The sequence below is a fragment of the Rhinatrema bivittatum genome, chromosome 1 (assembly GCF_901001135.1).
Source record: "Rhinatrema bivittatum chromosome 1, aRhiBiv1.1, whole genome shotgun sequence".
NCBI classification, from domain to species: domain Eukaryota; kingdom Metazoa; phylum Chordata; class Amphibia; order Gymnophiona; family Rhinatrematidae; genus Rhinatrema; species Rhinatrema bivittatum.
The window spans coordinates 410,253,103-410,275,814 of record NC_042615.1 but is presented as its reverse complement, the minus strand read 5'-3'; the positions used below and the strand labels follow the sequence as shown (position 1 = coordinate 410,275,814).

At 45.8% G+C, this 22,712-nt stretch overlaps 1 protein-coding gene across 8 annotated transcripts in view; it reads left to right on the top strand.

The window, feature by feature from the left end:
- The window catches only part of IDUA (iduronidase alpha-L-), a 914,728-nt gene that overhangs the window by 855,046 nt on the left and 36,970 nt on the right, over positions 1–22,712 (top strand). For all 8 annotated transcript variants that reach the window (XM_029602401.1, XM_029602339.1, XM_029602392.1 and 5 more), the window contains one exon: positions 2,607–2,707. In XM_029602401.1, coding sequence (XP_029458261.1) covers positions 2,607–2,707 — 101 coding nt within the window. The remainder of the gene's footprint in view (positions 1–2,606; positions 2,708–22,712) is intronic.

Sequence of the window (22,712 nt, the reverse complement as noted above, 5' to 3'; positions counted from 1 at the left end):
GGTAAATGAGCAAGGGGGAGGGAGGGTAAAGAACCTGACTCTGCCACTGCAACGCGTGGCCGGGTACCGCTAGTATATATATATATAAATATATATATATATATAAATGATCTGGAAAGGAGTACGACGAGTGAGGTTATCAAATTTGCGGATGATTTATTTATTTATTTATTTAAAAACTTTTCTATACTGTTGCTAAGTTAAATACCGTCGCAACGGTTTACATGTAGGCACATATTTAATGTAGGTAAAAGTGTACTATAGTACATTCTAACAGGTGCAGTCAAAGGTTCGGTTACAATATATCATTAGACATAGTCATTTAGCGAAGTACTTCATGACCAATTGTACCAAGGTACTTACACCGGTAGTTTTATTACACATAGTATTATAGTTATGGTTTATTGTGGTGTAGACTTCATATTGTGGTGTAGAGTTTATTGTGGTGTAGAGTTCATATTGTGGTGTAGAGTTCAATCTACTGTATAGTCATAAGGACTGTATGTCGGTGCCTTTCTATCTTTTCCTGAAATATTTCTCTCTATTCTCCTGTCTCTTTGTAAAATGCTTGTTTAAAAAGCCATGTTTTTATGTTTTTCTTGAATGTCTTGAGATCACTTTGTAGCCTGATCTCTGGAGGCATTGTGTTCCAGATTATGAGTCCTGCTAGTGATAAGGCTTTTTCTCTCACTTGTGTCAGTCTTGCTGTTTTAACTGATGGAATGGTTAGGAGTGCTTTATTTGCTGAGCGGAGGTTCCTGTGTGGAGTGTGTACCCGTAATGCTGTGTTCAACCAGTCTGATTTCTCATCATAAATTAGTTTGTGAATGATACATAGGGTTTGTATTTAATTCTGTGTTCAATTGGTAGCCAATGTAACTCTGCTAGGGTTTCAGTTATATGGTCCCTCCTTCTTTTTCCAGTTAGTATTCTAGCTGTTGTGTTCTGAAGTATGATACAAAATTATTCAGAATAGTTAAATCACAGGCGGATTGTGATACATTACAGGAGGACCTTGCAAGACTGGAAGATTGGGCATCCAAATGGCAGATGAAATTTAATGTGGACAAGTGCAAGGTGTTGCATTTAGGGAAAAATAGCCCTTGCTGTAGTTACACGATGTCAGGTTCCATATTAGGAGCTACCACCCAGGAAAAAGATCTAGGTATCATATTTCATAATACTTTAAAATCGTCGGCTCAGTGTGCTACAGCAGTCAAAAAAGCAAACAGAATATTAGGAATTATTAGGAAGGGAATGGTTAATAAAATGGAAAAAGTCATAATGCCTCTATATCGCTCCATGGTGAGACCGCACCTTGAAAACTGTGTACAATTCTGGTCGCCGCATCTCAAAAAAGATATAGTTGATGGAGAAGAGGATGGAACAGCTCCCCTATGAGGAAAGGCTGAAGAGGTTAGGGCTGTTCAGCTTGGAGAAGAGACAGCTGAGGGGGGATATGGTAGAAGTCTTTAAGATCATGAGAGGTCTTGAACGAGTAGATGTGAATCAGTTATTTACACTTTCAGATAATAGAAGGACTAGGGGGCATTCCATGAAGTTAGCAAGTACCACATTTAAGACTAATCGGAAAAAAATCTTTTTCACTCAACGCACAATAAAGCTCTGGAATTTGTTGCCAGAGGATGTAGTTAATGCAGTTAGTGTAGCTGGATTCAAAAAAGGTTTAGATAAGTTCTTGGAGGAGAAGTCCATTAATGGCTATTAATCAAGTTTACTTAGGGAATAGCCACTGCTATTAATTGCATCAGTAGTATGGGATCTTCTTGGTGTTTGGGTAATTGCCAGGTTCTTGTAGCCTGGTTTGGCCTCTGTTGGAAACAGAATGCTGGGCTTGATGGACACTTGGTCTGACCCAAAATGGCAATTTCTTATGTTCTTATCTGTATTATCATGTGTCTTGTATTCATGTTATTTTGGTTTTATTGTACCCTGCCTCAAACTTATTGCAATGAGTGTGAGCTAGAAATTTTTTTAAATACTAAATATGCCCCTGTGTTAGCAAAATGCATTTCAGTCACATCAACCCTGTTCTGTCTGTATCAAGCCCTAGTGAAATAAAAAAGCTAAAGTTGGTACTTGTATGAAAATCAACAGTAGTATTAATGCAGTCATGTCAATGTTGTTTCCAATTGGATACAATAGTAGAGTGTTCCAATGTGTCTAAATGCTATAGATATCTCAAAATTATAAAAATAAAATATTCCAAAACTAAAGCTATCCTTCTTGGGTTAATAAGTATGTTCAAAATTAAATGTTCAAATTTTTCATAGTTTTATAGTTAGATGAGCACAAAACAGCTTTAGAAAAAAATGAAAATTCAAATTCATTGTAAAAAAATGCTGAATATAATCCGTTAAAAGTGATAGAAATTCTGAAGGAGAGATGTAAAATTTTGGAAAAACACAGATGTAAATAGCAAAATTCATGATTTTTAACACAAGTGCAATAACAACCAGAAATCTGCTGGCATTATCACACAATGATGATATCTACCTTCTTCAAAATTTTATGTTTTTTCTAATCCAAAAAACTGTTAAAAATGGCAAAAGCTAACAATTATTCTTGGTAACATTTATTTGTAGATGTTTGAAAACATTTGAAGTTGAATTTTCAGAAGATGGAAATACATACAGACGGATAAATACCAAAAATACTATATTTTCATTATTTGTGTATAGTCCAGGTAAATATGTCTTATTCTTCATTTTTTGGACTAATAAGGACAGTAATTAGGAAGTAGAGTTTTTTTAATATAGTATTTGTGTATAAGCAAATGTGTCAGCCCTATATTATAGCTTACAAGCAACTGGTTATTTTCCTTAATCCCAAAAATGAACCAATGGCTATTTCTTGAACAACTAACTGTTGCATTTTGCTGTCCGCGGGTCTAGCCCGCGAACCGCTGCACTTACCTACTGCCCCAAGCCACTGTAGCTGATCCCTGACACCAACAAAGAACTCCTGGGCAGCAGTGGCAGAACTCTACTCCAAACAGGCCCATTACGATCTGTGGCAGGACACAGCCGGCTTCAAACAGTAAGGAAGTAGAGTTTTTTTAATATAGTATTTGTGTACAAGCAAATGTGTCAGCCCTATATTATAGCTTACAAGCAACTGGTTATTTTCCTTAAACCCCAAAATGAACCAATAGCTATTTCTTGAACAACTAACTGTTGTATTTTGCTGTCCGCGGGTCTAGCCCGCGAACCGCTGCACTTACCTCCTGCCCCGAGCCACTGTAGCTGATCCCTGACACCAACAAAGAACTCCTGGGCAGCCGTGGCAGACCCCCACTCCAAACAGGTCCATTACGATCTGTGGCAGGACACAGCCAGCTTCAATCATGGCCACTCCTAGGCATATGCACACACCCAACTTGCTCAAATTTAAAGGGCCCTCAGCAGGAAATTTCCCATGGCACGTTCAGATGACATTACATGCCTTGGCCTATAAAAATCCCCTTCTCCCTGCTGTCCTTCCCTCGGCAACAGGTATCCTACAGTCCTGGTAGTGTGAGTTGCCTTAGCAGTCCCTGCCTGCATTCTTAAATTCCTGTCTTCAGTTCCTGATCTTCATCTCAGCCTCCAGTAATCTTCATTGTCCTTGTTCTTCAGTTCCTTCTATGATTCCTCATCTGCCTGCCTGTCTGCTCCGCACCTCCGCACCTCCCTGCCCTACCTACCTATCTTGCCTTCCCTTGGATGGGTACCCGGTATTAACCTCAGTTTGCTTCCTGAACATCCTTGAACTCCACCTGCCACTGACCACTCTCTGCCTACTGGACATCCTTGAATGCCACCTGCCTTTGACCCAAGCTTGCCTTTGTCTTCACCTGCATGTCCCAGCCTCTTCTACAGATCTTCTGATCAACAGCAGAGGCCCCCACCTACGTCCTGCTGGCTCCGGCACCCAAAAGCTCAGGCCCAAGGGGAAAGTGGTTGGTATTGACAAAGTTCTAGTTGGGCCTCTCCCTCTTCTGACTTTGCCAGCCAATGGTGGGAATCTGCAGGGCTCCACCCTGCAGGTTGTGCCAACTCCACCTCAGTCCAAGGGTTCTTGCTCGCAACACTAAATATTGAATAGACCTTCTTATACTGATGTCTCTTCACTTGCTCTCATTCTTCTCACAGCATTCTTTCTGAAATTATTATAACATAAAATATTTTTCTGAGGCTTTTATTCTTTCTCCTTTAATCCCTTAATACTCAAAAACACTTTCGGGTAGATTTTAAAAGGGTTGCACATATCTTGCCGCACACAAAGATACATTTAATTTTATAAAGTATATGCTTTAAAGTACTCTTCATATGTCTACAGCCTTTTAGAGAGAGAGAGAGATGCTTACTATTGTAGGGGGTACTTGGATTCTGGGTGAGATTTCAGGAGGTGGGTTTGGGGGTGGGGTTACAGAAACATTCAGAGGTATTCCTTGTAAAATTGATATCATTAAAAGAATTTTAGACCTTAAAATGATGAAAATTCTAACAAAAGAAGTTGATTTGCATCCTGCAGTCTCTGTTAGCTGTATTGTACAAATCAACTCCTTTTCATCACTTATATGGTCTAAAATTCTTTAATAATTTTTATTTGTAAACTTTTATATACCATCCCTTTTATATACCATTCCTTTTATATAAAGTCCCTTTTCACGTGTGATACCTAGATCAGGGTGGAGTCGGGGTGGCATCAGCACTGGAAGAGGAGGAGTTGGGGTAGCGTCGGGGCAGACGCCGCAGAAACTTCACTGACGGCGAAAAGGTATGGCCCCTTATCGCCGCCAGTAGCGCGCCCAATAGCACCACCTTTTACAATGGCGCTATTAGGATTCACGCAACTATGTTGATTCTTGCCCGATATGTGCTCAACAGAAACCCCCAACTGGTCGACCTTGGGGACTTCTCCAACCGCTTCCAGCACCCACCGAACCCTGGTCAAGTATATCAACTGACTTCATTACTGACCTGCCTCCGTCTCAAGATAACACCGTCATCTGGGTCATCACTGACCGCTTCTCTAAGATGGGTTATTTTATCCCTCTGCAGAGACTTCCATCAGCCCCAGAACTTGCCAAGTTATTCCTGAAACACATCTTCCGCTTGCATGATGTACCCAAGGAAATAATCTCAGACTGAGGGCCACAATTTGCCGCTAAGTATTGGCGATCATTATGCAAGAAATTCAACATCATTCTAAACTTCACATCAGCTTACCACCCTCAGGCAAATAAGCAAGCGGAGAGAAGCAATCATACACTGAAGACCTTCCTCCGGTCTATTGTGAATGACCAGCAGGACAACTGGACTGAACCGTTACCATGGGCCGAGTTGTCACACAACAAGCACATTGCCGCTGCCACCGATATCTCTCCGTTCTCTGTGGTGTTTGGCCGCCAACCACGCTTGCCTCTGCCAGTGCCTCTCTCCGTGCCTTCGCCAGCGGCTCGTTTCACGGCGCAAACCATCCAATGCGTATGGAATCAAGTTAAAGAGCGTCTAGCTCAGGCCACTGAACAGACCAAGAGAGTAGCAGATACTCATTGACGGTCGGCCCCACTCTTCCAACCAGGACAGAAGGTATGGCTGAGCACCAAACATATCAGTTTGCGATTACCCTCTCAGCGCCTGGCACCTAAATTCATTGGGCCATTCCCAGTTCTCCGCCATGTTGAAGCAGTAACGTACCAACTCCAGCTACCATGATCCATGGGTATTCACAATACCTTCCATGTTTCTTTATTGAAACCTCTCGTACTTTCATGGCCATCTTGTAAGGCTCCTCCTCCTCCACAAGTCTTCGCAGAACCAGAAGAAACTTTGCAGGTGCGAGAGGTCCTAGATGTCAGGAAGAGACAAGGCCATTGGGAATATTTCCTGTTGTGGTAGGGCTTCGGGCCTGAGGAAAACTCATGGGAGCCCTCCCACTACATCTCCTCCAGGACTTCCACTGAGTCCACCCTGACAAACCAAGGCTGGCAAGGGGGAGGCCTAGAAGGGGGGGGTACTGTTGCGCTTCCCAGCCGCGTACGCTCCGTGGTCAAGCCTGCTCACCTCTCTCGACTATCTACAAGCGCAGGCCTCTCTCCCGCTGTCGGTCCCGGCTATCCCCGTTGCTCTCCTCTGCCTGCGGCAACTCTGGCATCATCCCAGGCCTTGCAGCGGAGCTCCCGCCAGGGCTCTGCGTCCAGCGTCTCTTCGGCCTCACCCTTAGGTGTGCACGTGGCCAGCATCACGACTTTTAAAGAGCCAAGCGCGGGAAACCAAGACCTGACACCCCCCGATGACGTATCCTTCCCTCACTATATAAGGCAGGGCTCAGACCCATGATCCCTACCTTGGCAATCGGGTCGATCACGTTATGATAGCTAGTTTGCCTTCCTGTTCCAGTGTCTTGTTCCAGTCTCCTGTTCCAGTGTCTTGTTCCAGTCTTCTGTTCCAGTGTCTTGTTCCAGTCTTCTGTTCCAGTATCTTGTTCCAGTCTCCTGTTCCAGTGTCTTTTTCCAGTCTTCTGTTCCAGCGTCCTCCTGTTCCAGCGTCCTCCTGTTCCTTCGTCTTCCCAGGTAGTACCATTTGGACTGTCTTCTCGGTACTGACCTCTGCCTGTTACTTTGACTAAGTTTGATCGCCACCTGGATTTGACCGTTGACTGTTTCCTTGACCATGTCTGCATGCTGCCTGGAACTGACCTCTCCTTGTCCATTGACCACATCTGCACGCTGCCTGGAACTGACCTCTGCCTGTCCATTCACCACGTCTGACCGCCACCTGGAACCTGACCTTTGCCTGACTGACCATCCTCGGGCTGACCACTGGTATTGACCCCTGCTTTGACTGACCACGCTATCCTTGATGCTGGCCTTGATCCTCGCTTTTCATTCAGACTCTGTTCTGTCCTTCTCTGGCTCCTGGACTCCTTGACCTGAACATCGACCGTGCACCCTTGTTCATGGTGGGCACACCCCTGAACTTTATCTCTCAGAGATCCTGCGAGGCCCACCTAAGACCAGGCAGCCTGGGTAACCAAGGGCTCAACCTGAGGGAACCCCAGCTAGCCTCTGTCTCCTCTTGTGCTCCGCCTCCTGGTGGCAGACCCTCTCGGGGTCCAACCAGCGAGCCTGCCAATCCTGCACCAGGCCAAAGGTCCACCTCCCAGCGCAACAATTTGGGGTAAGGCCAAGGTCCATCAAGCCTAGCATTTTTTCTCTGACAGTGGCAAATCTGAGTCACAAGTACCCAGTACTTCAGCAGATCCCAAAAAATATATATATTTGTTCTTTCACACACAGATGCTTCTTACTTCAGGCAGGCTTCCTCTCTCACACACAAACATGCTCCTTCCATTGAACAGGCTTCTTCTCTCACACATACACATTCCTTCCATTACACATGCTTTCTCTCACATATGCTCCTGCTCTCAAACAGTGTTAGGAGTGCGGAGGCGCAGTCCTATCTTGGGGGGGGGGGTGAGCCCTTGGATCAAGGTGCGACTCAGGGAGGAGCTCCAAGACACACCGCGAGAGTTGAGCAGGTAAAAGCACGGGCAGAGCAGAAACAAGGCTGGGCTGAAGATAAGACAAGGATCATCTGCATTGGAACGAGGCAGGCTCAGCCCTCCGCTGGACCTACATGAACCAATGAGACCCAGCAACACAATGTTGGCCTCAGAAGTAGCCCTCCAGCCTCTCGATAGCCCTTCCGGACCCACCACTTGGGAATGAGTGGGTGAGGCCAGAAGGAGGCTGAGGACAGGAACAAGGTGAGACATGGAACTTGGAACAGAAGACTCAGGATACAGAAGACTCAAATGTAGACTCAGGATACTCAGAGGATTCAGATGAGGACTAGGATACTCGGAAGACTCAGACAGGGATTCAGGTTGCTTGGAAGACTCAGACAAGGATTCAGGAGAAAGTACTGGGTGAGTACTGCATCGCAGGGCGCCCTTCACAGCCGCCCATGGCTGGTCGCGGACCACGCCGAAAGCAAAGCAGACTCCAGACGAGTTTTGAAGCCAGGATATAACGAAGATTCAGACGAGGCCTGCACCGGGGCGTGCCCTACACAGCCATCAGTGGCTGGTTACAGACCACGCTGAAGCGGAGCAGGTTCTGGCAGAGTCTTAGGCATGGATGGAAGCAGGCACAAGGAACTCCGAAGACCAGGACAAGATTCAAGACTCAGGATATTCAGAAGCTAGGCATTCAAAACAAGATGAATGGGTGTCTCTTTATTAATATTAACATGTCTGTAACCTTTACCAAGTTTGTAAACCGTTATGATGGCTTTATAATGAAGCCGAATGACGATATATAAAACCTGGTAAATAAAAATAAATAAATAAAAGAGTCTTCTGGAGGCTTGCGCTGCTGACGAGAAGAAGGCATTGTACCATGAGGCGCCCTACACAGCCCCCCCATGGGATGGTCATGGGCCACGACAGTGGCACGCCAGGAGAGGTGGACAGACGAAGAACCTAGGAAATGGACGAAGGGCTGAAGAAGAGACGGAAGGAGTCAGGACAGGAACATCGGACATCAAGAACATGGAACATGGTACCTCTGGATACTGAACATCAGGACATCTGGATATGGAACATCAGGAGCACGAAACAAGTGACGTGGGAGCTCCGACAAGGGATGAGACCAGGAACATCAAGGTGAAGAAGTTCAGGAACATGAAGAACATGGAACGAAGATCCATCAAGTCACAGGAAGACCACGGTGGACCTGGACTGGAACGAAGACCACTGTGCTGACCAGATCCGAAGGCCCTGAGGAACTGAGGCTGGGTCTTTTGTAGGGTTGGTCCAGGTGAAGACTGATGACATCATTGCTGAGGGCCGCAGGGCTTTTCCCACTGCTGGCCTTTAAATGAAGAGGAGAGGTGCTCAACCATGCCTAAGAAGAAGCTGGAAGGCAGGAGCCTGCAGTGGCATCCAGGCTGCGTGGGAGGCCCAATGGCAGATGGCTCCCTGCCGCAAAGAAGATGGAAACAGGCAGCAGCTGAGGTGGATTCCCTGCCGCTCAAGCAAGGACCCCGGCAACGGCTTCAGCCAAGAAGAAGAAAGGAGGCATCGGGCGGCTTAGCCTGCCACAAGAGACATGCGACAGCCACGGCCTCCGGGCCATGGAGGACAGCAGCGGCAGCGGCCTCACTGGAAAAACATAGGGGACTGCCGCTGGGTCCAGCCGCGACCAGGATCCCAATACACAGGTTCCTTTCCTCACACACACACGTGCACACACAGACTCTCTTTCTCACTCAAACCCTCTTACTCAGGCTAAACCTCTTCCTTTTGTCTTGGGCACCGAGTCATGCCTCTCTCTTTTTACTTCTCTACCAACAAGATGGGATCCACCAATGGCTTCTCCAGATCCGGCCTCTCTCTTTTTTTCTTCGCTGCCAGTGGGAGGGGATTCACCGATGGCTCTGATGGCAAAATTCAGCACCCTAGTGGTAAACTCCCTTGGCAATTGCCTAGTTGATCCTTTCCTTATTCCAGCCCTGTGAAGATTCTATAGAGCACAATGGAGAAGCAGAATGACTATGCAGCATACAGGAGAACATGAAAAAAGCAAACATAAAAATGATGGAATGTCCTGAAGTTTAAACAAAAAAAAGGAAATTGGTTCTTACCTGTTAATTTTCATTACTGAAGTACCACAGATCAGTCCAGACAAGTGGATTTTTTATCCCTACCAGCAGATGGAGGCAGAGAACAAAACCTTTGAGGCACTTCTTCATATACGAGAGTGTCATCTGCAGACCCTCAGTATTGACCTGTACCCAAGTCAAACTATGATGAAAAACTCGACAATCCCCTGTCTTCCCAGGGCGAACGTTAAATGTAAAGTTGGAGTCCTCTGAACTGGAGCCCCACATCAATCCCAAGGAAACCAGCCAAATCTGATCATCCTTTGGGCTCTGAATATATAAATACTGAAAATCCGATCCAATTTTGCCAAAGAAGTCAGAACAGTCTTTCGCAGACAAGGGGCTGGGTCTCTGGACTGATCTGGGGTACTTCAGGAATGAAAATTAGCAGGTAGGTACAAATTTTTCTTTCCTGTTCATACCCCAGATCAGTTCAGACAAGTGGGATATACCAAAAAACCCCTACACTGGGTGGGCATTTGAAAGACCTGCTCTTGCCAAACATTGGCTCCCCTGGCGCATGAACATCCAACCGATAATGCTGGGAGAAAATGTGCAGTAATGACCACGTTGCCACTCTACAGATCTCCTGTGGCAACACCAAATAATATTCATCCCAGGAGGCTGCCTGCGCCCTAATAGAGTGTGCTCGCAAGCCCTCTAGAACTTTCCAACTTGTGCAAATATAGGCCGAAAAAATAGCTTCCTTCAACCAATGAGCAATCGAGTTCTTAGAAGCTTTACTTCCCTTCTTAGCTTCTCCAAACAATACAGGTGATCCGACTGCTGAAAACTGTTGGTGACCTTCAGATACCACAACAGCACCCTTTGGTTAACAAATTTGGAAGCACGGGAAGCTCCACCATCTGGTTAAACTGGAACAAGGAAATGACCTTGGGCAGAAATGAGGGCACTGTATGCAACAATATCCCATCATCCATAATTCTTAGAAATGTCTCTCTAAAGGAAAAAGCCTGCAGCGCTGAAATTCACTTGGCTGAACAAATCTCCACCAGAAAAACCACATTCAGGGTAAGTTCCTTTAGCAATATGCTCAAATGGAAGTCCGCATAACACTTGAAGAACCAAGTTCAAATTCCACGCTAGACACGGCCTGCACACTGATGGCCACAAATACTTGGCCCCCTTCAAAAAACCTACTAAATCTGGATGCGATGCCAAAGGCCATCCTTGAAGCTTACCTCTGAGACACCCCACATATGCCACTTGCACTCAAAAGGAATAATATGCTAGACCCTTAGACAAACCCTGCTGTAAAAAGGTCAAAATATGAGAGATATCCACCCTTAATGGGTCCAGACCTTCCCCTACACACCATGCCTCAAATACTCGCCTCACTCTGGATGCTCTCCTGGCCTTAAGCGAAGTGGTAATCACCAGCACCGAGTAAACTTTCAACCTTCAACGTCTCTTCTCAAAAGCTAAGCCACAAAAGAAAAGCAATCCACCCGATGCGAGAAGATAGGTCCTTGCTTTAACAGACCTGGACCCTCAGGATGAACCAACCTGACGGTCTCATCCACTGCGAGATTAAATAGATCTGTGAACTATGGATGACATGGCCACTCTGGCACCATGAGATTTACTCATCCCAGATGCCTCTCAATGCACCGCAACACATGTCCTATTAATGACTATAGAGGAAAAATATATAGCAGAATTCCTGTCAGCCACGAAAGAACTAGAGCATCTATTCTCTCGGCTCCAATCTTTTGTCAGTGTCCTGCGAACAGCTCTTGTTTCCAAATGATTGATATACCAAGCTGCTTCAGTAGGTGACCACCAACCTTATGCGGTCCATCCTAGATAGACAGCCCCCCAACTACTAAGGCTGGCATCCAAGGTCACCACCACCCACTTCTCTAAATTGTGGTGAGATAGCCATCACGAGAGATTGGAACTGGATTCCCCCTGCAGCGGTAAAGGCCGCTGATACTCCTGTGACAATGGACTCCAGTGGGACAGCAATGCACAGCAGGCAAACAAGCCCTCTGCATCAGGCTACAACAAATCGCCACCTGGAGGCTCAAGGCTGAAACCTCAAACATCCTCTTCAACTGAATTTCTAGATTGTGGTCATGCACATCCTTTAGTGCAGCTGACTCTGCAACTGGGATAGTAGTCTTCTTCGTGACCGCTGAGACCACTACATCCACCGTAGGCTGACTCAGCAGTTCTAAGATCTCCTCCATCAGCAGATTGCCCTACTGACTTTCAAGCTGGCTTCTAGATTATCCCACTCCCAGTTTACCAGCTTTTTCACCTTCTTCAGCAATGGGAAAACCTTTGGTGGTCCGCACAGGCCATCCAGCACCAGATCCACACCTTCATTTTATGAATCCTCCTGGGTGATCTTGATCTCCTGCTCTTTCATGACATAGGGAATGAGAGACCTTAACTCCTCCTTCTGGAACAACCAGATGTCTCCTTTGGTCCCCAATGGCTCATCCAGGTTGGCCACATCCTTACCACTGGATCATCGACTGCGTCGCCCACTACTAGGTCATCTCCCGGGTCTCCATCTGCTGCAAATGGATTGTCCAAATCCCCAGCATCCTCAAGGTCTATCTCCTCTGAGAGTCAAGCGAGACACAGGCGATGAAACAAGGTCCCAGAATCCAACTTTGGATGCACCTTGAATCTCTTAGAGGGGCACAGTGGCTTCCCCCCTAGGAGCAGCTTTTTTAATGCTCCCCATCTATCCAAATAGGCCTTGTGCAGGAGCAGCACAAAATCCACCAAGAAATCCTCTCAACCCATGGGGTCATCCTCATCCAGATCCCCCCCCCCCCCCAGACAAAATTCCCTCACAATGACTGCCCCATCGGGCAAAGAGAAGGAGGGAAGTCCCTGGCTCCTGCAGGCACTGTAGACTTTCTACCACATGTCCTGTTGGGGCTTGCCGGCAAAGGATGCACTGTTGGAAGCACAGTTGTTCAACATAAGAACATAAGAACATGCCATACTGGGTCAGACCAAGGGTCCATAAAGCCCAGCATCCTGTTTCCAACAGTGGTCAATCCAGGCCATAAGAACCTAGCAAGTACCCAAAAACTAAATCTATTCCATGTTACTGTTGCTAGTATTAGCAGTGGCTAAATTCTAAGTCAACTTAATTAATAGCAGATAATGGACTTCTCCTCCAAGAACTTATCCAATCCTTTTTTAAACATAGCTATACGAGATCACGTGATGTGGTGAACTCGGTTAGACGTGTGCTGACCGAGCTCTAGCCATCTCGGCACGTTTGAACAGTGTAGATGCTCATAACAAACGTTTTGTAGCTCGATATTGATACCTCGGAGTACCTGCACATCTCATCTATCAAACCGAACAGAAGAACGGACACATGGCGCCCAAAGTACAGCCTAAGGAGAAAGAAAAAGCTAAACCCTCTGAATCCAAGATGGCGCCGGTGTCGCCGGAAACTTTAGAGGCCTCTTCAGAGGACACGCTAGAGGAAAGAATCTCCCAAGCGGTTGTCTTAGCTTTAGATGCGCACTTACATCAAATAGCTGAACAAATAGCAGAAGTGCGCACCTCTATTGTTGATATTGAAAATCGGATGGAAAGAGTGGAAGGCCGAACTACCCTCTTTGAAGACGACGTAGGGGCGCTAGAAAGAAAGATTGTGGATTTAGAAAAATCTAACAAGCATCAGCGTGAAAAACTGGACGACCTGGAAAATCGTGAGCGTCGCAATAACCTTCGCTTCGTTGGCTTCCCTGAAGATATAGCTGATGCCGACATTCAGGACACACTTGAAACCTGGCTGAAGGCGCAACTCCCGTCCCTACAAGCGGCGCAAGGCGGCCTGCTGGAGCGCGCGCATCGACTGGGACCGTGGCCGACAGATGGGACAACACGTAGACCTAGAGTGGTTATTGCTCGGTTTTTAAATTATACCCATAAATCGCTTACCTTGCAGCACTCCCGTAAGGAAAGGAACCTGACATACGGAAATCACAAAATATTAGGGATGTGAATCGTTTTTTGATGATTTAAAATATCGTCCGATATATTTTAAATCGTCAAAAATCGTTAGAGCCGCGATACAATAACAATTCCCCCGATTTATCGTCAAAAAATCGTAAATCGGGGGAAGGGGGAGGGGAAGGGGAGGGCGGGAAAACCGGCACACTAAAACAACCCTAAAACCCACCCCGACCCTTTAAAATAAATCCCCCACCCTTCCGAACCCCCCCAAAATGCCTTAAATTACCTGGGGTCCAGAGGAAGGGTCCCGGTGTGATCTTTTACTCTCGGACCTCCGGTGCTTGTAGAAATGGCGCCGGCGCTACCTTTGGTTTTTCCGTACGGAAAAACGATTCGCGGCAGGAGATCGCTCCTGGACCCCCGCTGGACCCCCAGGGACTTTTGGCCAGCTTGGGGGGGCCTCCTGATCCCCACAAGACTTGCCAAAAGTCCAGCGGGGGTCCGGAACGACCTCCTGCAGTCGAATCGTGTTGTCTACGGCCGGCGCCATTTTGCGCAAAATGGCGGCGCAAAATGGCGCCGGCCGTAGACAACACGATTCGACTGCAGGAGGTCGTTCCGGACCCCCGCTAGACTTTTGGCAAGTCTTGTGGGGGTCAGGAGGCCCCCCCAAGCTGGCCAAAAGTTCCTGGGGGTCCGGGAGCGATCTCCTACGCTCCTGACCTCGGGGGACAAAAAACAAAATGGCGCCGGCGCTACCTTTGACCTGTCATATGACAAGGCAAAGGTAGCGCCGGCGCCATTTCTACAAGCACCGGAGGTCCGAGAGTAAAAGATCACACCGGGACCCTTCCTCTGGACCCCAGGTAATTTAAGGCATTTTGGGGGGGTTCGGGAGGGTGGGGGATTTATTTTAAAGGGTCGGGGTGGGTTTTAGGGTTGTTTTAGTGTGCCAGTTTTCCCGCCCTCCCCCCCACTGGACCCCAGGTAATTTAAGGCATTGGGGGGGGGTTCGGGAGGGTGGGGGATTTATTTTAAAGGGTCGGGGTGGGTTTTAGGGATGTTTTAGTGTGCCGGTTTTCGATTTACACGATTTTCACGATTTTCACGATATTTAAAAAACCCAAACGGCGACGATCCGATTCCCTCCCCCTCCCAGCCGAAATCGATCGTTAAGACGATCGATCACACGATTCACATCTCTACAAAATATTGATTTTTCAGGATTTTTCGGCACACGTTTCAGGGCTCCGGAAAGCTTTTTCTACTGTCTGTTCGGAATTGGTCTCAAAAAAAGTTTGCTTCTCCTTATTATATCCAGCCAAATTAAAAGTATGGCACCAGGGATCTCAACAAGTTTTTGATGACACAGATGCAGCTCAAGCGTTTGTTACTAAGATCCCACAGTTCTCATCGGCTGCAACTGACAGAGATGTTTGAACAAAGGTTTGCCGAGTTTGGCATTTTTTCTGTTGCCCTTGGCACATAAGGGGTGTTTTTCCAGACAGTATGTTCTGTCGGAGCAGTTTTGTTTTCAAACCGTGGGCTGAAGATGTTGGGACCTGCCATAGAAGAGCATATGTTTCTACAAGTGGTCTGCAAGGGGCCATGGGGTAAACACCGAAAGGCCAACGGTATTAAAATGGACAGTTGGTCCCTAACTTTTCCAGGCTCCCAGATGGTAACCTATGGTCGGCACAGATGTTACACCTGTTTCAGATGGAATATGGATCTTTGTACCACTCTTTATCCTATAAGAAGAAACATTTTTTTAGAGACACTTGGTTAGCCTTTTATGTCTCTCTCCCGGAAGCGCTACAGCAGCTGTTTCCCTTAAAGGATGATGTTTCGCAAGGGATTGGCGGTTCAGCGACCCTTTGAATACCTCATGGGAAACGAACTTATCGCCTCATACACGGCAGTTTTAGACTCATGGTTTTTACAAAGATTTCTTTGGTTGACAATGCAAGGGGGGGGGGGGACAGGGAAAGGGTGGGTGAGGATAGGGGATAATAAAATGTTGAAAATTGTCTTTCTCCTAATATTTCACAATGAAAGCATGTATGTTCTGTTTCACAAGGTCTTCCTGCAATTTATCACAGTCTTCTTGTGATTTAAGTACTCTGAACAATTTTGTATCATCTGCAAATTTGATTACCTCACTCGTCGTATTTCTTTCCAGATCATTTATAAATATATTGAAAAGTAAGGGTCCCAATACAGATCCCTGAGGCACTCCACTGCCCACTCCCTTCCACTGAGAAAATTGTCCATTTAATCCTACTCTCTGTTTCCTGTCTTTTAGCCAGTTTGTAATCCACGAAAGGACATCGCCACCTATCCCATGACATTTTACTTTTCCTAGAAGCCTCTCATGAGGAACTTTGTCAAATGACTTCCTTCCACCTTTCTTAATGTGTGGAATACATCTGGACTGTGCTTCTATGATGGTATTTTTGACCATGCCTCTTGCACACTTTTTACCTTTGTAGCTGCTCCTTTCAGTTTTTTTCTATTTTTCTTATTTTATCAAAGTTTCCCTTTTGGAAGTTTAGCACGAGAGCCATGAATTTGCTTACTGTCCCCCTTCCAGTCATTAATTCAAATTATGATCACAAATTATGATTACTGTCCCCCTTCCAGTCATTAATTCAAATTATGATCACTATTGCCAAGCGGCCCCACCACCTTTATCTCACTTACCAAATCCTGTGCTCCACTGAGAATTAGATCCAAAATTGCCCCCTCTCTCGTCGGTTCCTGAACCACTTGTTCCATAAAACTGTTATTTATTTCATCCAGGAACTTTATCTCTCTAGCATGTCCCGATGATACATTTACCCAGTCAATTTTTGGGTAATTGAAATCTCCCATTATTACCATACTACCAATTTGGTTAGCTTCCCTAATTTCTCTTAGCATTTCACTGCCGTCTCACCATCTTGACCAAGTGGATGGTAGTATAGTCCTGTCACTATAGTCTTCCCAAGCACACAAGGGATTTCTACCCATAAAGATTTGATTGTGCATTTAGTAGAAGAGGACCAGAAGGCTCATCTGCATACTGCTCCCAGCATGCCCCGGGAGAGGAGTCCAGAGGTCACCGCAAGCGATCCAGGGATTGAATTCCACAGCCCCAGCTTCCAGAGGCCCTGCATCCTTCGCAGTAGAAGAGGACCGGAAGGCTCATCTGCATACTGCTCCCAGCATGCCCCGGGAGAGGAGTCCAGAGGTTACGGCAAGCGATCCAGGGATTGAATTCCACAGCCCCAGCTTCCAGAGGCCCCGCACTCTTTGCATAGAAGAGGACAAAAGGTGCGCGAATCTCAAACCCTTCAATTAACTGAGTGAAGATCAAATTAATACTGGTTAAAGAGGATTAGAAAGTATTGCTTTGGGAAATCTTTGGATTTATAAAAGTTTGGTGAAAGGTGAAATACAGGGATATATTCTTTAGAGTTTGTGTGTGTCTGAGGTAATAAGCAAGCCAGAGATAGTTAATTCTAGTGTCTGTCTTTCCCACCCACTCAACTCTTGATTTTTAGGCAAGAGACACTTTCTCATAAAAATCAATCAGGGTCTTATCTAAATCATACCATTGTGCCAGCCCTTATTGAAAGTTTAATCATCCCCTTGTAGGACACTAGCTGATTAATTAGTAAATTCACCTGTAAATTTAAAGTACTCTAATTCCAACTCTCTTAGTATTCTAAACTTAACTAGGAACTAAATAAAATTAAGATGATGGCAGCAGTCCAGCAGTAAGAGGGGCACTTTCCAGTCTTTTGCATTGAGTGTCACATGTATGATTTTTTACCCGCCAGTGAGAGATTGTATGTGTGCACTTGGTGCAAAGAGCTCCTGGCTCTCAGGGAATGAGCCTGATCTCTAGAGGCTAGAGTAGCAGACTTGGAGGAGCTGAGACAGACAGAAAGGTACATTGATGAGAACTTCAGGGACATAGTAGCCAAGTCCCAAATCCAGTCTGGCAGCCCCAGTGCTGCCTTGGATCAGAAAGGTCTCCCAGTTGTAGAACATCACCCTGGTGTAGCAGGAAGTGATCCTGTAGCAAGGACCTGCTCTCCAGGTGATGTATTATCCTCTCGCACTGAGGACAAGTCTCCCAGGACTACTGCCCAGGAGGGAAGGGTTAGGCCAGCCATCATAGTTGGTGATTCAATTATTAGAAATGTAGATAGCAGGGTGGCTGGTGGACGTGAGGACCGCCTGGTAACTTGCCTGCCTGGTGCGAAGGTGGCAGACTTGACGCGTCACCTAGATAGGATTATAGACAGTGCTGGAGAGGAGCCAGCTGACGTGGTACATGTGGGCACCAACGACATAGGAAAATGTGGGAGAGAGGTTCTGGAAGCCAAATTTAGGATTAGGTAGAAAGCTGAAATCCAGAACCTCCAGGGTTGCATTCTCTGAAATGCTTCCTGTTCCACATGCACGTCCCCATAGGCAGGCAGAGCTCCAGAGTTTCAATTCGTGGATGAGACGATGGTGCAGGGAAGAGGGATTCAGTTTTGAAAGGAACTAGGGAAACATTTGGGGAAGGGAGAGACTTTTCCGAAAGGATGGGCTCCACCTTAACCAGCGTGGAACCAAGCTGCTGGCACTAACTTTCAAAAAGGAGATAGAGCAGCTTTTAAACTAGAACAAGGGGGAAAGCCGACAGTCACTCAGCAGTGCATGGTTCAAGCACTGTATCCTTGAAGGATACTATTGAAACAGGAGAGTTAGGGCATCCCAACAGAGAGGTTCCAATAAAAGAAAACGTAGCCCATGTTCCTATATGTAAAAAGTCACCGAAGCTAATGATTTCCAAATTATCCCTAACAACTGAAAAGTAGGGTATTAATACAAACAAAAAACACACTTTGAAATGTCTTTATGCTAATTCCAGAAGTTTAAGAAGTAAAGTGGGAGAGTTAGAGTGTATAGCAGTAAATAATGAGATTGACATAATTGGCATCACAGAGACTTGGTGGATGGAGGATAACCAATGGGACAGTGCTATATCAGGGTACAAATTATATTGCAGTGATAGGGAGGATCAACTTGGTGGGGGTGTGGCACTTTATGTCTAGGAGGGTATAGAGTCCAACAGGATAAAGATTATACAAGAGAGTAAATGCTCAATAGAATCTATATGGATAGAAATCCCATGTGTGTTGGATAAGAGTATAGTGATAGGAGTATATAATGTATTCTCCGTGAGGAGTTAGCAATCTGTTCTGCTTTTTGCTAGGAGTTAGTAATCTGTCAGAAACCTTTTGGAAATCTGTTAACAAAGCTCTTTGGTGAAAGCTGGGAGTTAGCAATCTGTTAGAAAGCTCTGTTGTTAAAGCTGGTAATTAGCAATCTGTAGCTATTTAGAATAGTTGTGGGTGGATCCTTGGACCAGTGGCAGATGACCATGCCCTCTGGGGAAATCCCAAGAGGGACCACTGGTCAGGCTTAGTGTAGAGACAGACACACACTAGTTCTTTTATTAGACAATATAGTAAACCACCAGAGGTGGCAGTAGTAAGCTGGATGTGCCTGGCTGGACTGTAGTCCCTCAGGTATTGGAACAGTGAACCCAGGGTGGCTGAGCTGTAAAGAAACTAAGAAAGGTGAGTAGGTAGTATATGCAGAGTTCTGGAACAAGTCCCTGATGGTAACACTCACACAATAGTCTCTTAAGGCAGCCCAGGAGTTGGTATGCATTAAGCCCTCGAGGAGCAAGTACCTGGACCCAGGGAAAGCTCTGAGAGATAGATGGAAACTCAGCCTCACTGATGTTGAAGCAGCGATGACTTCTTAGCAGAAGTGGTATTCAGGAGCAAGTCCAAGAATGTGGCCCTTGAGGAGCGAGTACCGGTTCCGGACTGCAACCTGAAATGAAAAAGAGAGAGTGAGGCCCCTGAGGAGTGGGTACCTCTAGTGAAGTCCAAGGAGGCAGAGTAGCTAAGTTTGTGGAGAGAGAATCCCATCCGCAACGATACCCAGAGGTAGCGAAACCCCATACCTTGCTAACTCGTCTTGTTAGCGAAAACTGAGACATTAAATATCTGGAGCTGGTGATGACATCTTAGGGGGACACCCTTGAAGTTCGCGCCAACACTGGTACATCAGTCGGGCCGCGCTCGCGCCCTTAGGCATCTGATCAACATGGCGGCTTGCAGCGTCGAGCAGGTCTGGGAACGCCGGAGGAGGACGGCATGTAGACGCCGCAGCAGCTAGCCTTCCATCAACCCCGAAGGGAGTCGTCAACGAGGTAAGGTGGGCGGAGCAGAGACGTCGGACAGCGATGGACACAACAGTATACTACCGTCCACCTGGACAAAATGGTCAGATGATGAAATGCTAAAAGAAATCAGGGAAGCTAACCAATTTGGCAGTGCAATAATAATGGGAGATTTCAATTACCCCAATATTGACTGGGTAAATGTAACATCAGGACTTGCTAGAGACATAAAGTTCATGGATGTAATAAATGACTGCTTCATGGAGCAATTGGTTCAGGAACCAACAGGAGAGGGAGCTATTTTAGATTTTATTCTTAGTGGAACGCAGGATTTCGTGAGAGAGGTAACGGTGGTGGGGCCACTTGGCAATAGTGATCCTAACATGATCAAATTTAAACTAATAACTGGAAGGGGGACAATAAGTAAATCTACAGCTCTAACACTACACTTTCAAAAGAGAAACTTTGATAAAATGAGGAAAATAGAAAAAAACTGAAAGGTGCAGTTGCAAAGATTAAAAGTGTTCAACAATTTATGCCGTCGGTTGAAAATCACGCCGGGCCCACACGCTTATCTACCTATAAGAGGTTGCTTGCTGTTCCCTCCAGGTATGACATACTTTCTTTTCCAAAGGTGGTCTCAGTTGGGTCTGCGGTATATGTACCAGCTCTTCGATGCCAGTGTGGAACCGCCGCGGCTTTACAGTTTTAAGGACTTACAAGTTCATTTCCCCTTGCCTGAAGCAGATTTCTTTGGATATCTACAAATCCGGCATTTTCTGCAAGAACAACAAAGACTTCATCCAGAATTTTTTCCTCAGGATAAAAAATAAGCATTGTCAAGTTAAGTGTAAAACATTGATAAGATAGGCGAAGAGAGAATTTGAAATTAAGTTGGCCATAGAGGCAAAAACTCATAATAAAAACATTTTTAAATATATCCGAAGCAAGAAACCTGTGAGGGAGTCAGTTGGACCATTAGATGACCAAGGGGTTAAAGAGGCTCTTAGGGAATATAAGGCCATTGCAGAAAGACTAAATGAATTCTTTGCTTCTGTGTTTACTAATGAGGATGTTGGGGAGATACCAGTTCCGGAGATGGTTTTCAAGGGTGATGAGTCAGACGAACTAAACCAAATCACTGTAACCCTGGAAGATATAGGAGCCAGACTGACAAACTAAAGAGTAGCAAAATCACCTGGACCGGATGGTATGCATCCTAGGGTACTAAAGAAACTAAAAAATGAAATTCCTGATCTATTAGTTAAAATTTGAACCTATCATTAAAATCATCTATTGCCCCTGAAGACTGGAGGATGGCCAATGTAACCCCAATATTTAAAAAGGGGTCCAGGGGTGATCCGGGTAACTATCTACAAGTGTCGCAGGAAATAGACCAGCTCATGGTATGGAAGTGTGTACAACTATAGGAGATCTCTTCCTCCCACATTCCAGGAAAAGATAGTATGAGAGCCAGTTTTCTCAGCATACTGTTATTGTTTGTACAGTTTTGGGTGGAGCCTTGGACACTGTGGCTGCTGACCACGCAGGCAAGATTCAAGGTCTCTGGGCATCATTGCTCTAGTGCAGGAGTGGCTGAAGGGCAAACTTCTGTATGCCTTTCCCATGTGGCCCTTGTTGGGCAGGTTAATTTGTAGGATTGAGAGGCACACAGAGATGATGTTTCTGGTGGTTCTTGATTGGCCTAGAAGGCCATGGTATGCAGATCTGTGGAGACTATTGTCTGGCTCTTCTCTCTGGTTTCCAATCCAAAGAAATCTGTTATGACAGGGGCCTATTCTTCATGAGGATCTAACCCGATTTTGAAAGGGCTCGTTGATGAAGTGCAAATATTCCACTGCTATGATTTCCACCTTGCTTCAAGCACAGAAGTTTTCAACCTTCTTAGGCTATGTTCAGGTTTGGTGGGTGTTTGAAGCTTGGTGTGAGGAACGAGGGGTTCATCATCATTCGGTTAAGGTCCCATTCATTTTGGACTTTTTGCAGGATGGGTTGATTAAAGGCTTGGCCCTTAATTTCTTGAAGGTACACAAGGCAGCTATTGCCTGTTTCTGTGGCCAGGTGAATGGTGGACCCTTGTTGGCCCATCCGGATGTGGCCCAGTTCTTAAAGGGGGTGAATCATCTTCATTCAACTTGCGGTTGCCAGTGCCTTTGTGGAGCTTTAATCTGGTTATGGATTTTCTGGAGGGTCCCACCTTTTGGCAACTGCGTACCTTCTCCTTGAGATTACTTACCTTGAAGACGGTTTTTCTGGTGGCAATTTGTTCTGTGCATAGAGTTTCTAAACTGCAGGCTCTTTCTTGCCGGAACCATTCCTCTGAATGACTCCGGGGACAGTCCAGGTGCAAACTATTCCATCTTTTTTGGCAAAAGTGGTTTCAGACTTTCACTTGAATCAATTGACTTCCCTACCGATGCTGGATAGAGAAAGAGATGGGGAAAAATATCGTCTGTAGTTGACCTTGTATGTTAAGCAACATTTCTTGAGGAATTTGGAGGTTTCTAGATCTCTTAGGAAAACTGACCAGCTGTTCGTGTTCCACAGTTGGAGTAAACAGGGTAAGCTGGCATCGCAGGCTACAATAGCCCATTGGATTAAGGAAGTTATTATGGCCATGAATGAGCAGCTGTTACCTAAGCAGGTTAGGGATTATTCCGCTAGGGCTCAGGCAGAATCATGAATGGAGCTTCGATTGTTGTCTCCCATCAAAATTTGCCAAGCTGTGACATGGTCCTCCTTACACACTTTTTCCAGGTATTACCATCTAGATGAGCAGATGAGCAGGCCCAGGAAGACTTATGCATGAGACTAAATGCACAATT